This window comes from Mesoplodon densirostris, chromosome 7 (assembly GCF_025265405.1).
Source record: "Mesoplodon densirostris isolate mMesDen1 chromosome 7, mMesDen1 primary haplotype, whole genome shotgun sequence".
Taxonomy (NCBI): domain Eukaryota; kingdom Metazoa; phylum Chordata; class Mammalia; order Artiodactyla; family Ziphiidae; genus Mesoplodon; species Mesoplodon densirostris.
The window spans coordinates 9,857,118-9,873,974 of record NC_082667.1 but is presented as its reverse complement, the minus strand read 5'-3'; the positions used below and the strand labels follow the sequence as shown (position 1 = coordinate 9,873,974).

The 16,857-nt window shown below is 47.7% G+C and overlaps 1 protein-coding gene across 2 annotated transcripts; it reads right to left on the bottom strand.

Annotated features, from left to right (window-relative positions):
* Positions 1 to 615: 615 nt before the first annotated feature.
* On the bottom strand, positions 616 to 15,531 carry TUT1 (terminal uridylyl transferase 1, U6 snRNA-specific). Of its 2 annotated transcripts, none has more exons than XM_060103660.1 (9): positions 15,413 to 15,531; positions 13,600 to 13,790; positions 5,224 to 5,539; positions 4,939 to 5,039; positions 3,407 to 3,876; positions 2,874 to 2,962; positions 2,458 to 2,568; positions 2,183 to 2,275; positions 616 to 1,812 (listed from the first exon to the last, which is right to left on the bottom strand). In XM_060103660.1, the coding sequence occupies exons 1-9, from the start codon at positions 15,492 to 15,494 to the stop codon at positions 662 to 664; spliced, it is 2,604 nt and encodes an 867-aa protein (XP_059959643.1). In that variant the 5' UTR covers positions 15,495 to 15,531; the 3' UTR covers positions 616 to 661. The 2 variants fall into 2 exon arrangements, with proteins under 2 accessions (XP_059959643.1, XP_059959642.1); XM_060103659.1 differs by lacking the exon at positions 2,874 to 2,962 and adding an exon at positions 2,719 to 2,828.
* Positions 15,532 to 16,857: the final 1,326 nt, after the last annotated feature.

Here is a 16,857-nt window from a genome sequence, read left to right as displayed (position 1 = left end):
AGGTGGCGGGGTGCCACGTTCCTTTTGTTCCGGCTCTTTCTAGAGGAGAGCTTGTACATCTAACCCGAGCCCAAGTCCGAAGCCCTCTGTAAAAATGAGGTTTTTTTCCATTAAACGACCTTGTAGCTCAAGGATGCTGTTACTGCTTAGAAGAGGCACTAGTCTTTGGGCCTGCAACAAGGGAGGGGCTGAGGGAGAAGCCAGCCACGTCCTGTCACCCCGGAAGGGCTGACAATTCAATGGGTGGGTCGCCCTTTACCCATGCTCAGATCTGAACCCAATTTAAGAACAGGATGAATTCTATTAAGTGAGAGAATGAAAAACCCTGAATCCAAATTTCAAGCCCTGTCACCATTCATAACTCTGGGCAGTAAGGTAAATGTGGAAGCAAACTTGGTACTTCTCAGGTGCTGCTCAAGCCACCCACCCAGCACTCCATCTTTCCAGAACTCTACTGAGTGGGTCCAGGTGCCAGACACACACTCCTCCTGGGCTCTGAAGGAAACATACTGAGAGACCTATTTTAGGGTGGCAAGAGACGGTACCTGTGAGAGGCTGCTTTAAGCACTGGGGGAAGGAGGATTATTACCAGGTGGAAATTAGCAGAAACTAGTGTTTATTATTAAACTAGCAGCTTTATTGCCCTTTAGGGTCCCCATCTTCACTTGAGCAGGTTTCGAAGTGCTTGAGGGAGGAAAACCTGTAAGAAATGATGGAGATCAGGGAACAGGCCTTGAGAATCCCGGAGTGGGGTCACAGTGAGAGTCTGGTCAGCCTGGGAGACAGACACCACGAAGGTCAGGAGTGGCTCAGCCCCTGGCGCCTGTTCAGTACTGCTCAGGCCTCTCAGCTGCCGCGTGACCTGAGCTTCAGTTGCCAGCCACTCTGCTCCTGTGCCAGCACCAGCTCCAACTCCTTCCTTGATTTGCTGCTGCAAGCGTCTTCGGGCACGCCGCCGCCCCTGCCACACTCGGTGGCACAAGGCACAGCGCCAGCCCACTGAGGAGAGCGACACCCCCTTCCCTGCCTTGGCCTGAGACCCTTCTCGGGCTGCCTCAGGTCCTCTGGGCCCCTGTTCAGCCAGCGCTGCGGGGCCTGACTGCCCCTCTTCTCCAGTGCCTAGATGCTTTCCGGTCATCGGGGCCAGCTCCCCTGGCTGCCCAGGGCTCCTCATGGCCCAGTCTTGCACTGACTCTCCAGCCTCTATCGCCATTTCTTCCACCCCATCTTCACCGTGGCCCCCTGCACGTCCCTGCTGTTCCTCCTGGCCCCCCTCACAGCTTTTTTTCTGTCCGTCTAGTTTCAATCTTTTGCTTGTCCCTCCCTGGGGAGGCTCCCCAGTTCCACCTCCCTCTGACCGCAGTCTCTTGGTTCCCTGCTCTATATGGCACCCCAAAGCCTCCTGTAACACCTGGGCCAGGGCAGCAGTGAGCTGGGTGAAGGGAGCCGGGGGTAAGGGGATGGGTGTTGCAGACAGCAGGGAGCTGGGGGAGCTGGGCTGCAGAAGGGGAAGCAGCCCCCAGTCCCGACCCCGGGAGGAACGGCACTGGTACTGGAGGCTTCGGCAGTAACTGGCTGCTGCTTGGCAGCAGTTCTGTAGCCGCCCGACCACCCGGCTGGTCACATTGGCTGCCACATTGTGACTCAGGTCAAAGGGGTCCTGGAGGTTCATGGGACCGAGGCGCAGACCCTCCCAGAGATCAGAGGGCAGGCCCCCTGCCACAGGCAGTGCCCGACCCTCCCGCAGGGATAGCAGTGAGCCACGAAGATCCCAACAAGGGACGCAGGAGAAGAACTGGGCCAGCAGGGAACCTGGAGGAAGAGAAAGACCAGGGAGAAGGGCTCACTTGGAGGCCAGAAGTGAGATCAGCCCTGTGCCAGAGCCATTCCCTTAGCTGGACTTTCTTTTTCCCTCCCAAGTGGCTCAGAAGAGTGCCAGAGCCAGGCTCCTCTCATCCCTATAAACAAGAGGTCAGACCTCTCTCCCGTGGTGCCCCCAGATACTGCCCCTTCCCCTTGCCAGCAGCATGACCTTGGGCAAGCCACTTAATTACTCCAAGGCATGGTTTCTTCATCTGTTAAGTAGCAATAACAGTATTAGCTACCCCACGAGGTTGCTGTGTGCCAGTCACTGTGTCATTAGCACCGTTTATTAGTCCTCTCCCAGCCTCCCCAGACTCACTCAGGGGCTCCTTATTGGTGCTGGGCTCCAGTCTCGAGGCATCCCTGGGAAAACTACAGTCCCAGCCATCAACCTCCACCTGTTCGCCCTCACCTATGAAAGTAAAAAAGGTGAGGGTGAGCCTGGAAGCAGGAAGATTAAGGGGGGGCGGGGGAGGGTGGATATGGGAGTGATAGCAGAGATCTCATTCTCAGGGAAACTCAGTATGTCTAAGTGAGAGGAGGAAGAGAGATGAAGCTCACGAGACAGAGCGGGTGGAGGCCGGGCTACTGTACCTGCTTTCTGGGTGAGCTGGGACACAGTGGGCAACACAGGAGGGTCCCTGGTCTGAAGGAAATAGATCACGAGCAAGGTCAGGGCGTAGTTATTGAGAAGCGGGCCACTCCCTGGGTAAATAATCAATTAATTCCGGTTAGCTTAGAGGCGGTCCTGATCCCCTCCTTGGCAGTTTTCGCAACCCCGGTCCTTCTCTCCCTGAGTCCCTGCCTTTGCCCCGACACGAACAGAGCCCCAAGTCTGTCCTGATTTATTCTCACCTGACAGCCCTCGACCCTGAGCCCAGCAGCGCAGAGTGTACACAAGGGGCCGTACTCGCCCATCCAGCTCAGAGCAGAGGCTCAGGAAGCGGGAGTTATGCAGGGCCAGCCTGGGACAGAGCGGGGGACAAGGGTGTTAGGGCTCAGGAACCTACCACCCCCAGCTCTCATTCCAGGCTTGTGTAATGGGGGCCAGATGGAAGAAGGCCAACAGAGGGTTTCCCGAGGAGTTTTCTGACATGGTCTGGAGAGAGTATGTACAAAAGAACATCAAATGTGTCTGGGAAACACGACATCCTATAAATGTCTTAGACAGTTACAGAGCATGTTATTGTAAGACTGATCAGAGCCTTTACTATGCAAAAAAGATAGGAAGGGAGGGAGAAGGAGGAAAGAGGAAGTGGGGGAGAGGGAGGGAAGGGAGAAACCTGCCTGTGTTTAACTCAGCATTTCCCAATGCTAAAACTTATTCACCATGGATGGAACTCTTTCCTAAATCCTTAAAAACAGTATCCCAAAAAACACACTTTCCAAACACTGAAATGAAAGCCAGACATGAGATGAGCATCAGAAAGAGAGACAGGACCAAATAAGGACAACCTCAAGGCTCAGCTGGTGCAGGGCACCCTCCTCAACCTCCCCCAGAGTGCCCATCTGGCCTTCCCCGCCGCCCCCCAAACAAAGGTACCGGTTACTGAGGGAGACGTCACCGTGGAGACCTGAAGGCCGATGGCAGAACTTGACCACAGGGCGTCGGGCAGAGGGCACAGTTTGGACTCGGTATGCTCCAGGGACACAGCCCCGAAGAATGGATCCCACCAGCTCCAGCATGGCTCCCCCTTCTGCTTTCTCCCCCTTCAGGGCCTCTGCCAGTTCCATGGCCTTCCCCAGGTCCCCCTCTCCCCGGTCATCCTGCAGTGGCGAGGATGGAGGCAGGGACTGGGGAGAGGCGAGGGTCTCAGAGGCCAAAGCAGAGTCTGGAGTCTGGGGTGCCAGGGAGGAGGAAGGGACTTCACAGTCCAGGGCTTCCGAGTCTTGGGGAGAAGCTGGAGGCTGTGAGTCTGGAGGGGAGGCTGGGGTGCAGGCCAGGGCTTGAGGATCCAGTGGGGATGCAAGGGCCGAGTCCAGGGATGGAGATTCTGCAGGCTTTGGGGCTGGCTGTGGATGGAAACGAGCTGAGTAACTGCCTCACCTGCAGTCCCCTAACCAGGGAACATTCCATCCCTAAGATATATCTATTACTGCTTCTCATGTGCCAGGCCCTATTCTAAAGGCTTTATCAATATCAACTCACTTAACCTTCACAAGCCTTTTTTAAAATTAACCTTTTAGGGCTTCCCTGGTGGCGCAGTGGTTGGGAGTCCGCCTGCCGATGCAGGGGACACGGGTTTGTGCCCCGGTCCGGGAAGATCCCACATACCGTGGAGCGGCTGGGCCCGTGAGCCATGGCCGCTGAGCCTGCGCGTCCAGAGCCTGTGCTCCGCAACGGGAGAGGCCACAACAGTGAGAGGCCCGCGTACAACAAAGAAAAAAAAAAATTAACCTTTTAATGCCATAAAATAAACGGTCAGTATTTTACAAAAACGTTATTGTCATGAAAAACAAAAAAAGGCAGAGGAACCGTTCCAGATTAAATAAGACTAAAGAGGGAATTCCCTGGTGGTCCAGTGGTTAGGACTCCAGTGCACTTCCACTGCAGGAGGCACGGGTTCGATCCCTGGTGGGGGAACTAAGATCCGCAAGCTGTGAGGTGCAGCAAAAAAAACCCAAAAAACAAACAACAAAAAACTTTTGTGGGCGAGAGGTATGTGGGAACTCTGTACTTTCTGCTCAATTTTGTTATGAACCTAAAACAGCTCTAAAAAATAGTCTATTTAAAAAGTAATGACCCTTTCCTATTCCCAAGGCAGGATCCGTACATTAATGTTAGAAAACACAGATAAGCAAAAACATAACCCATTATCTCCCCGAGTAAGATATTATACATGCTATTTTGCAATCTGGTTTTTTTCCTGTTACAAATGCCATTTATCCCATGTTGATTCATTTTATCCTATCCAATATCCATACACATTCACATTTCTCCAATTATAATAACTCTTTCAGGCAGGTCCTATTACCCCATTTTATAGATGAAGAATTAAGGCACGAGAGGTCAAGTGTTTGCCCAGACATGACCATTTCCACTGACTCTTCACAGCTGCCTCCATGGTCACATACCTGGGGCTCGTCCAAGTCCCCCAGATCCAGGAAGAGGTCAAGATCACAGCCATGGACGTCAAAGCTGTTTATGGAAGAGCCAAAAGGATGGACCACACAGCCTGGGTGCCGAGCAGAGAATAAAGGTCAAGAGACACTGCAGGGAGTAAGTGGTGGAAGAACAAAATGGGGCACAAAGATGGAAAAGCAGGCAAATGAACACCACTAGCTTAGGGAGGACTGGGGATGCAAACACAGGGGAGGAAGGACAGGAAGGGCTCAGACACAGTGAGGGAGGTGACTCACCAGGGAAGAACTCTGTGAAGACCTCCTGCACCAGGGCCACCACGAGGCTCCGAAGCTGCCGCTCGGCCTCAGACAGCTCCCTCAGCCCCACGAGCTTCAGCATTTGTGCCTCCACGTCCGGGGCCTCCGCTAGTGCTTTTGCCAGCTGGTGACTGTCGGGGGCCACTCCTTTGGGGGACTTGGAGGCTGGGCTCTGGAACTCTTTCTGCTCCCGTGGCCGGACCCTCAGGCGATGTCCTCCCAAGCTGTGCTGGGGCTGTGAGAGGACAGCTTCCCGGGCACCCACGTCCCCCATCTCCACAATGGCAAACACTCCCTGTCAAACCACAACAGGGACAATGATGATGGTTTTAGAACCTAGAATCCAAACACATGGTCTGACAGTGGGTGAGAATCTTTAAAATGGGGACCACCATATAAACTGGGAAATTTGTTTGCTGTTTTGATAACATCAGAGAACATATTTATTTATTTAGGCCACGCCTCGAGGCTTATGGGATCTTAGTTCTCCTACCAGGGATTGAACCTGCGCCCTCGGCAGCGAAAGCATGGAGTCCTAATCACTGGACCGCCAGGGAATTCCCACCAGGGAACATATTTAGAAAAGCAATTATCTCCTTCACTCAAATCGTATGCATTTTATTCTCACCCAAGCCTGCCTCTGAAAAACCTCATTTTACCTATTTTGTAAAACCCCAGTCTTCCCAATGACATTTCACTGGTAATACTATGACTCATGCCCTAACTTTTCCTGCTTTAATTAGACTCTTTTAATATTAACAATCCATGTAATGATCACTGTGTTACGCATAAATCTAAACACATAAACCCTATCTTCAACGAACTTACCAGCAATATGACAGCAGTGCTGCTATGATTTGGTTGAGTTTAATGATATTCATTGGGTCATTTTTTTTAAGGTAAAACGTTAGCAGGAGCAGAAAAAAATATAACTGCTCTGGCAAAAGGCCGTATTTTTTTATATTCTCTTCAGTGGTAAAGCTAGAACCTCATCCTGCTTATACAAAGGTACTCTCTACAGTAATCAAGACAGTGTGGTACTAATGACAAAACTTTAGTTAGACTCACTAAGAAAAAAAAGAGAGAGAAGCCTCTGATAAATAAAATCAGAAATGAAAGAGGGGAAATAATAACGGATACCACAGAAATACAAAGGGTAAGAGAATATTATGAATATGAAAAGCTATACACCAACAAACATACAAAGGGACAACCTAGAAGAAAGGGACAAATTCTTAGAATCACACAACCTTCCAAGACTGAATCATGAAGAAATGGAAAACCTGAATAGACTGATCACGAGTAAGGAGACTGAAACAGTAATCAAAAAGTTTCCCAAAAAACAAAAGTCCAGGACCATCGAAGACTTAATACCTATCCTTCTCAAACTATTCCAAAAAATTGAAGAGGAGGGAACGCTTCCTAATTTTTTTTTTTTTGGCGGGGGGGTAAGCAGGCCTCTCACTGTTGTGGCCTCTCCCGTTGCAGAGCACAGGCTCCGGACGCACAGGCTCAGCGGCCATGGCTCACGGGCCTAGCCGCTCTGTGGCATGTGGGATCTTCCCGGACCGGGGCGCGAACCCGTGTCCCCTGCATCGGCAGGCAGACTCTCAACCACTGCGCCACCAGGGAAGCCCCCTAACTTATTTTTACAAGGCCAACATCACCGATACCAAAACCATACAAAGACAGCACAAAAAAAGAAAACTATAGGCTAATATCTCTCAGGAACATAGATGCAAAAATGCTCAACAAAGTGTTAGCAAATCCAATACAATAATAACTTAAAAGGATCATACACCACCATCAAGTGGGATGCAGGGATGGTTCAACATCCGTGAATCAATCAACAAGACACATACTTTAACAAACTGAAAATAAAAATAGGATCATCTCAGTAGATGTAGAAAAAGCATTTGATAAGATTCAATACCCATTTATGATAGAAACTCTCAATAAAATGGGTAGAGAAGGAATGCACCTCAATATAATAAAAGTCATATATAGCTAACATCATACTCAATGGTGAAAATCTGAAAGCTATCAGGAACAAGACAAGGATGCCCACTGTCACCACTCTTATTCAAAACAGTATTGAAGTCCTAGCCAGACCAATTAGACAAGAAAAAGAAATAAAAGGCATCAAATTGGGAAGGAGAAGCAAAACTATCACGATTTGCAGTTGACATGACTTTATATATAGAAAACCTTAAAGACTCTACCAAAACCCATTAGAAATAATAAATGAATACAGTAAAGTTGCAGGGTACAAAAATCTGTTCGCTTCCTATATGCTATATGCTATATGCTAGCAGAAAGAAAAATAAAGAAAACTATTTACGATCACAGCAAAAAGAATAAAGTACCTAGGAATAAAATTTAAGGAGGTGAAAGACATATACACTGAAAACTATAAGACACTGTTGAAAGAAACTGAAGAAGACACAAATAAATAGAAAAACATTCCATGCTCATGGATTGGAAAAATTAACATTGTCAAAATGTCCTAAGGCAATCTACAGATTCAATGCAATCCCTATCAAAATCCTAAGGACATTTTTCACAAAAACAGAACAAAAAATTCTAAAATTTATAGGAACCACAAAAGACCCCAAATAGCCAAAGCAATCCTGAGAAAAAAGAACAAAACTGGAGGTATCGCACTCCCTGATTTCAAACTATATTACAAAATCATAATAAGCAAAACAGCATGGTACTGGCAGAAAAACAGACACACAGATCAATGGAACAGAACTGAGAGCCCAGAAATAAACCCACATGTATATGGACTATTAATTTACAACAAGGAGCAAAGAACATACAATGGAGTAAGAACAGTCTCTTCAATAAACAGTGTTCAGGGCTTCCCTGGTGGCGCAGTGGTTGAGAGTCCGCCTGCTGATGCAGGGGACACGGGTTCGTGCCCCAGTCCAGGAAGATCCCACATGCCGCAGAGCGGCTGGGCCCGTAAGCCATGGCTGCTGAGCCTGCGCGTCCGGAGCCTGTGCTCCACAGCGGGAGAGGCCTCAGCAGTGAGAGGCCCATGTACCGCAAAAATAAATAAATAAACAGTGTTCAGAAAACTTGACAGCCACATGCAAAAAATGAAACTAGATCACTATCTCACATCACACACAAAAATAAACTCAAAATAGGGCTTCCCTGGTGGCGCAATGGTTGAGAGTCCGCCTGCCGATGCAGGGAACGCGGGTTCGTGCCCCGGTCCGGGAAGATCCCACATGCCGCGGAGCGGCTGGGCCCGTGAGCCATGGCCGCTGGGCCTGTGCATCCAGAGCCTGTGCTCCGCAACAGGAGAAGCCACAACAGTGAGAGGCCCGCGTACCGCAAAAAAAAAATAAATAAAAGAAAATAAAATAAACTCAAAATAGATTAAAGACTTGAATGTAACACTTGAAACCATAAAACTGCTAGAAGAAAACACAGGCAGTAAGCTCTTTGATACTGGTCTTAATATCTTTCTAGATATGTCTCCTCAAGCAAGAGAAACAAAAGCAAAAATAAACAAATGGGACGACATCAAACTAAAAAGCTTCTGCACAAAAAAGGAAACCATCAATAAAATACAAAGACAACCCACCAAATGGGAGAAGATACTTGCAAATGATATATCTGATAATGGGCTGATATCCAAAATATATAAAGAACTTACACAGCTCAACCAAAATTTTAAAAACAAAAAGACTGGACTTCCCTGGTGGCACAGTGGTTAAGAATCTGCCTGCCAATGCAGGGGACATGGATTTGAGCCCTGATCCGGGAAGATCCCACATGCCGCGGAGCAACTAAGCCTGTGCGCCACAACTACTGAGCCTGTGCTCTAGAGCCCGCGAGCCACACTACTGAGCCCACGTGCCACAACTAATGAAGCCAGCGCGCCTAGAGCCCATGCTCCACAACAAGAGAAGCCACCACAAGGGAGAGCAGCCCCCGCTTGCCGCAGCTAGAGAAAGCCCGTGCACAGCAATGAAGACCCAACACAGCCAAAAATAAAAAGGTTAAAAAAAAAAAAAAAAACTACAATGAGATATCACCTCATGCCTATTAGAATGGCTATTATCAAAAAGGCAAGAAATAAGTCTTGGCGAGGATGTGGAGAAAAGGGAACCCTCGTGCACTGTTGGGAATATAAAGTGGTGCAGCCACTATGGAAAGCTGTATGGAGATTCCTCAAAAAAATTAATACTAAAATTACCATTCAATCCAGCAATTCCACTCCTGGGTTATTATACAAAGAAAATGGAAACGCTAATTTGAAAAGATATATGCACATACATATATGTATGAAATGAAAGAGGAGAAATAATAACGGATACCACAGAAATACAAATACAGTATGACCACGGAGCACATCACCACTGCAGCATTATTTACAACAGCCAAGGTATGGAAACAACCTAAGTGCCCCTGAATGGATGAATGGATAAAGAAGATGAGGTGTATATATAAAATAGAATATTACTCAGCTACTAAAAAAAAAAAAATCTTGCCATTTGCAATAACATGGATGGACTTTGAGGGTATTATGCTAAGTGAAATGAGTAAGACAAAAAAAGACAAATACCATATGATTTCCCTTATATATGGAATATAAAAAACAAACAAAAAACAAAATAAATGAACAGGGACTTCCCTGGTGGTCCAGTGGGTAAGACTCCACAATCCCAGTGCAGGGGGCCGGGTTCAAGCCCTGGTCGGGGAACTAGATCCCGCATGCATGCCGCAACTAAGAAGTCCGCATGCTGCAACTAAAAGATCCCACGTGCCTCAACAAAGATCCCGCGTGCTGCAACTAAGACCTGGCACAGCCAAAATAAATAAATAAATAAACAGTTTTTTAAAAAAATAAAGTACTATATATACCATAAAAACATCTATCATGGGCTTCCCTGGTGGCGCAGTGGTTGAGAGTCCGCCTGCCGATGCAGGGGACACAGGTTCGTGCCCCGGTCCGGGAAGATCCCACATGCCACGGAGCGGCTGGGCCTGTGAGCCATGGCCACTGAGCCTGCGCGTCTGGAGCCTGTGCTCCGCAACGGGAGAGGCCACAACAGTGAGAGGCCCGTGTCCCGCAAAAAAAAAAAAAAAAAAAAAAAAAAAAAAAAAATCTATTAAATAGATAAATAAATAAATAAATAAATGAACAAACCAAACAAAAACAAACACATAGATACAGAGAGGAGTAGTGATTATCAGAGGGGAAGGAGCAGGGCAAAATGGGTAACGGGGATCGACTGTATGGTGATGGATGGAAACTAAAGTTTTGGTGGTGACCACGCTGTAGGGTATACAGAAATAGAAATATAATGTTGTACACATAAAATTTATATAATGTTACAAACCAATGTTACCTCAATTAAAAAAAAATTTTTTTTTGGCCGTGCCGCACACCTCGCGGGATCTTAGTCCCCTGACTAGGGACTGAACCCAGGCCCCGACAGCCAAAGCGCTGAGTCCTAACCACGGTACCACCAGGGAATTCCCAAACTATTTTTTAATTAAAAAAAAAAAGACAGTGTGGTACTGGCATAGAGACAGACATTCAGGACTTCCCTGGTGGTGCAGTGGTTAAGAATCCGCCTGCCAAGGCAGGGGACAAAGGTTCGAGCCCTGGTCCAGGAAGATCCCACATGCTGCAGGGCAACTATGCCCACGAGCCACAACTACTGAAGCCCACTCTCCTGAGCCCATGCTCTGCAACAAAGAGAAGCCACCGCAATGAGATGCCTGTGCACCGCAATGAAGGGTTAGCCCCCGCTTGCCACAACTAGAGAAAGCCCGCGTGCAGCAATGAAGACCTAACGCAGCCAAAAATTAATTAATTAATTTTTTTAAAAAAAGACAGACATTCAGATGAAGAGAATGTAATTGAGACTCCAGAAATAAACTTGTACATCTATGACCAACTGACTTTCAACAAAGGTGTTAAGACCATTCAATGGGAAAAGAACAGTCTTCTCAACTGGGATAACTGGATAACCACATGTAAAAGAATGATGTTGGACCCCTACCTCATGCCATATACAAAAATTAACCAGGGGGATGGCTTCACCAGCACACAGGCCTGAATCACAATTGGAAAAGGACAGATAATAGGTTCACAGTTTCTTTTTGGGGTGATAAAAAACATTCTGGAATTAGATCATATGATGGTTGCAGAATCTTGCAAATATACTAACAACCAGTGAATTATATATCTTAATAATATATAATATCAATTGACAATACAAGGGGGGGAAAAGAAAAGGGGGTCCCCTGTCTACCCTCACTTCTACCCTATGTCAAACAGCACAAAGAACCAAAGTGAAACTACGGAGAAAGGCAGTCACTTGGGCCTGCCCAAGCGAATCTTCTGATTCTGAGGAATCACACAGCTCAACAGACTGCAGTGCAACACCAAATTTGCAGCCGAAGCCCCAGTTAGCAATTTGGTGTCTCTTTGCCTGGCCTTGTCTGTGTGCACGTATTTCTCTCAAGAACTGCACAAAAGGCATCAGGGAGGGCGGGATAAGCAGATTCAGAAGGATGTGTCCCTGCATTTTTCTCCTCTCAATACCAGCATCCCCATCTAGAGCCACTATTTACCGAGGTCTTTTTTTTTTTTTGCAAGTTTTTTTTTTAGGCCGCGCTGTGTGGTGTGCAAGATCTTAGTTCCACGACCAGGGACTGAACCTGTGCCCCCTGAGGGCTTATTATTAACCGAACAGTTCATGTAAGCTATCTCGAAGTCTCATAAGATTCCTACAACAAGGTATGTATTATTATTCCCTTTTTACAAATTAAGCAGCTGAAACTCAGAGAGGTTAAGTAACTTGTGACTGCCTCCCAAGCAGGGACTCCCCCAAACCTCCAACTTCCCCAGTGATGATCTCAAGGAAATGTTGTGGAGATTAAATAAGACATACAGTACTTAGCATATAATTGGTGCATAATAACTGCTCCATAAAAATTTCAGTCATTATTGTTATAATTATTGATAGAAGCCTCAAAAACTTGAGGTTGAAGTTCAGGAAAAGATCTTTCTTTACAATTGAAATAAATATGAACAAAAGTGGTGTCATTGAGCTTTCTGAAGAAGTCACCTGGGACAGACACTGCCAACTGCCCACCCAATATACATTCTCCCATCTTCCTTACTAAAAGAACCCTGCTTTTTGCTCAGAGGGACAAAGTGCCCAGCTAAAAAAACTTCATTTCCCAGGCTTCCCTGTAGCTAGGAGTAACCAGGCGATAGACAGAGTTCTGGACAATGAAATATAAGGAGATGTCTGCTGAAGAGGCCTCTGAGAAATATTTTCCTGGGAAATAAAGAAACCGGGGGAAGGGATCAGACTCAGATGACCCTAGCCTTTGATGGTCTGCCCTTCAACCTGCTGCTTCTTCTTGCTGCAAGATGTGGAACCAGCATAATCACAACTATGAAGTGAGAGCCATATGCCAATAATGACACAGCAGGAAAACAGTAAAATCTTGGATGGCTCAGGTCTGGACTTCTTGTTATAAGAGAACCATTGAACCCTGTTTGTTTAAACCATTGTGAGTCAGTTGCTTAATGCAATTTCTAAGAAAAACAGACCCCACGGCGTGGTAAGAGAAGACCTGGGCTGCTAAGTAGATTTGGGATCGTCTAAGCCCACAAAACCAGAGTGTAGCCTCAGAGCTACAATATGACCACGGAGCACATCACCACAATGGCAAACTTCTTCCAGGGGACTAGAGAGACTCTGACAAAAGGTCGGCATGGAAGCAAGACAAAAAGGACCGCAAAGAACAAGTCTGTTTGTCTTGCATTGTCCAGAGGACAGGGTGTTCTGACCGGATGACCTCAGTACCTTTCAGCATAATTTAATAAACTGCTAGCTGATTTATCAACCAGTTTCTTGAAGGGTTAGGATAGATCTCCCAATGGTGTGGTATTAAAGCACCCACTTCACTGTAGTAGTTACTCATTTATTTGTCTACTTCCTCCACTAGACTGTAAGGTCTGTGCAAGCAGGAACCATGACTACCCTATGCACTACTCAGAATGCAGTTCTAAGCAGTGCCTAGTACAAAGTTAGCAGCTAATAAATATTTGGCAAATAAAAGACTGATTGAATAAATAAATGACCAACAAGTTCCCCAATGACTAATTCTGACGAACTGATAAAATCCAAGCAGGGGTGGGGGGCGAGGGTGAGAGACTCACAAAGCTGGACTAGCCCAAGTACTGGAGTGTCCACCAAGGGCAAGCCACATTAGGAACCAGCAGAAACAGGCTGCTGGTCTCCCTCCCCCATTTCTTTTGGTGTGTAGGACACCTGACTCATTCTTTACCCCCAGAGCCACTCACTCTACCTTGTCCTTGTCCATGACAACACTGGCCACGGGTCCAAATGCCTGGAAGTACTCAGAGAGCTGAGTAGAATCCACGTCCCGGGGAAAGCCACTGACAAACACGCTTCGAAGTCCCTGGGCCTTTCGAGCAGCTCGTAGTTCTACCAGGTGCCGGTGCTTTCGGCCTCCCAGGTGGGCCTCCAGGCTGGGCCCTGCAAAGACAAACGTGAGGACAAAAACATCCGAATTGCTCTTCAGTGTACCTACCCCAACTTTGTTCTCGGCATACCTAGATCCTACTGATTCTGACAAAGTCCTGGCTCCTTGCAGCTTCCTCTCTTGTCCATTTGTCTATATAAAGCATTTTAAGTGGTTCCCAGGAGAACTGGCTGTACACAAGTATTTCTTTTTTTTTTTTTTTTTGATAGAAACACATTTCCTTTTTTTTTTTTTCAATTTCTTTTTTTTTTTTTTTTTTTTTTTTTGGCTGCACTGGGTCTTCGTTGCAGTGTGCGGGCTTCTCATTGCAGTGCCTTCTCTTGTTGTGGAGCGCAGGCTCTAGGCGCACAGGTTTCAGTAGTTGTGGCACGTGGGCTCAGTAGCTGTGGCTCGCAGGCTCTAGAGCGCAAGCTCAGTAGTTGTGGTGCACAGGCTTAGTTGCTCTACGTCATGTGGGATCTTCCCGGACCAGGGCTGGAACCTGTGTCCCCTGCACTGGCAGGCGGATTCTTAACCAGTGCGCCACCGGGGAAGCCCCACAAGTATTTCTTAAACCATCTACAAGTGCAAGGTAGAGCAACACCTGCACACTGTAAAGAAATTAACAGGTAACTTATCTAGGTCATTTATAGAAGGACTAAATAAATCAGGACCCTAGACTATTTCCCATTTAACATTTCTGGGTATAGTATAGAGATTACAAGTGCAGGATCAGAAGTCACACTACCCAGAATCAAATCCCAGGTCTGTCAAGCTGTGCGAAATCTTGGGCAACTTACTTAACCTCGCTGTTCATGTCTCCTGAGGTACAAAATTGAGATAATAATAGTACCTACCACATTCATATTATTCATATATAGCACTTGCCTGAGAGTCTGGTACATGGTGAATGCGGGGAAACTTAGCTGATTTTAAAATTTTTATTACATTTTGAGTCAGCTGCTTGATGTCACCAGTGTATATGTGGGGCCAGAGAAGACTATCCTGGATTTCTGGCTTGCCCTATTGGACAAGTGGTAATGCCATTCACAAAGGAAAAGAATGAAAGATCATGTTCAGGGGAGATGATGATTCCAGACTTCAAAAGTGGAATATGAGGTTTCATTGAGACTCCTGCGCTGTCACAAAAGGACCTTGTCTCCTTTTCCAAACATGCATACCATGCTACTTCACCCATCTCTGCCTTTGGGAAGCCCCTCTGTAGGGCTTCCCTCACTTTACTACTACCTTCTCTGTGACCCTGCAGCTTTCCAAACACATCTATAGGGTACTGAAATTGTCTCCATCTCTAGGTGGTGAGCTCCTTCATCTCTAAATCCCCTCTCCCCGCGCTAGAGCCCAGCGGAGTAGCAGGCACAAACGTAATATCCAACAGATGACGGTTAAAGAGGAAATAAAATAACGAAACTTCTGTCGTCGAGATTTCGGATACTGGGAAGCTGGGGTGTAAGGTGGTGGGACTCTCCCCCACTCTGTAATCCCTTCGGACAGCGGAGAGAAAACGGAGGTGAGACCCCACCAACCGACTTGGCAAGCACTATGACCTATAACCCTAACTTTCGCTAGGACCCGAAGACGAAAGCCCATAAACACCCCCCTCACTAGCCACCCTTACGGTTGGCCGTAGTGACGTGGCAGAGGCAGCAGCGGAAACCCCCGCGAGGCAGCGGTTCGACATCCGAATCCACCGCAGCCATCACAACTGTCCGGTACTAACAAAACGCAACCACTTCGGCCACAACCGGAACTCACTTCTACAAATTGCAACACGCTGGGAAGCAACTTCCGCCCGTCCGATAGGAAGTGACGTAGCCGCCGCCCAATCGCAAGGTACACTCCTCCGAAAACCGAGCTCTTTCCGCTCAAGGTTCCGTTTCCAGCCCGACTTAAGCCTCTACCAGCTTCAGGAATACCATCTACGATGCTTATCTGCATGCGGTAAGCCCATTGGTGTGCTCTGAGCTGTTCAGACGTTGATTGGCCCAAAGGTCGTGAATATTCATAAGGCTGCCACAGAGTGTGCCGGGTTTCTTGCCGGGCCCTCTGCTATGACGGCAAGCGGTTTCCCTGCTGGGTGGTTGAGAGCAGGCTGTGTCCTCCTTCAAGGGGCAGTAGAGACTGTATCCTCAACCCCATATTTACCTAGTGAATAAAGGCGGATCCTCCACGAAGCCCGCACTGTCCCTAAACTCCCAACCTCCTCAGGGCTGTTACCCTCTCCCTCTGCCGTCGGTCCTCTCCCAGAATGGGAGTTCTGCGACCTCTTCCTAACCCTGGTTGGGGAGCTCTGCCCCCACCGGGCACCTTCCGGACTCCACGGGCTACAGCCAGATCGCCTCTCTTCCGCGTTAGTGGGCTGCGTGGGGTGCACCCACCAGGAGCCAGAGCCACCGGCCCACTTAAAGGCATTTAGCGGAAACTGCTATGGTGGCAGCTGAGTGAAGACACTGGAGGGTGCTGCTTCCTCCTAGACTGTTATAGTGGTCAGTTCCGCCCGACACTACCGAGGTGTTGGCTCAGGCCAGGGTGGGAGTAAGAGAGCTAGGGAGGCCCCAGGGACAAGGACCATGAGATGGAGGGACCTATCAGCTGGGCTAAGCAGCTCCTGCTGTGTTTGATCAACCCACAGCTTTCCACAGCTTCCGGCTGTGGAAAGAGCAGCGGACCTGAGGCAGACATCTCAGGATCTAACCTTGAGCAAGTCACAACTGCTGAGGCTTTTCCCCATCTCTAAAGAAAGTGCTCAAGGAGCACACAGTAGACTTAACTTCTCGTTCTCTCCTAAGGTGCTCCTCTTGTTGGGGCCAGCTCAGATGTCTAATCTGTCTCCCAAACTTAAAAAGAGAGTAAACAGCACTAGAGTAGGCCCCAATATCAAGGCAGTTGCTGAGGCTGCCCTTGGGGATCCTTGAAGCAGCAGTCTGTGCAAATACACCACAGAGCTAGGTGACATGATCCTACAATACACCCCAAAGTGGGCTACATCCTGTTCTGGCCTCTAACAACTCCCAGAATCCCCTAAGTAAAAAGGAGAGGGGAGTAAGAGTTAGGAAATAAAGC

Coding starts and splice junctions, on each gene's coding strand:
- TUT1 (XM_060103659.1), bottom strand. CDS start 15,494: ATGGCTGCGGTGGATTCGGATGTCGAACCGCTGCCTCGCGGGGGTTTC. Junction 2,829..3,406: donor GACGTCTCCCTCAGTAACCG/GTACCTTTGTTT, acceptor GCTCTGTCCCAG/GCTGGCCCTGCATAACTCCC. Junction 2,276..2,457: donor CCAGCTCACCCAGAAAGCAG/GTACAGTAGCCC, acceptor TTACTTTCATAG/GTGAGGGCGAACAGGTGGAG.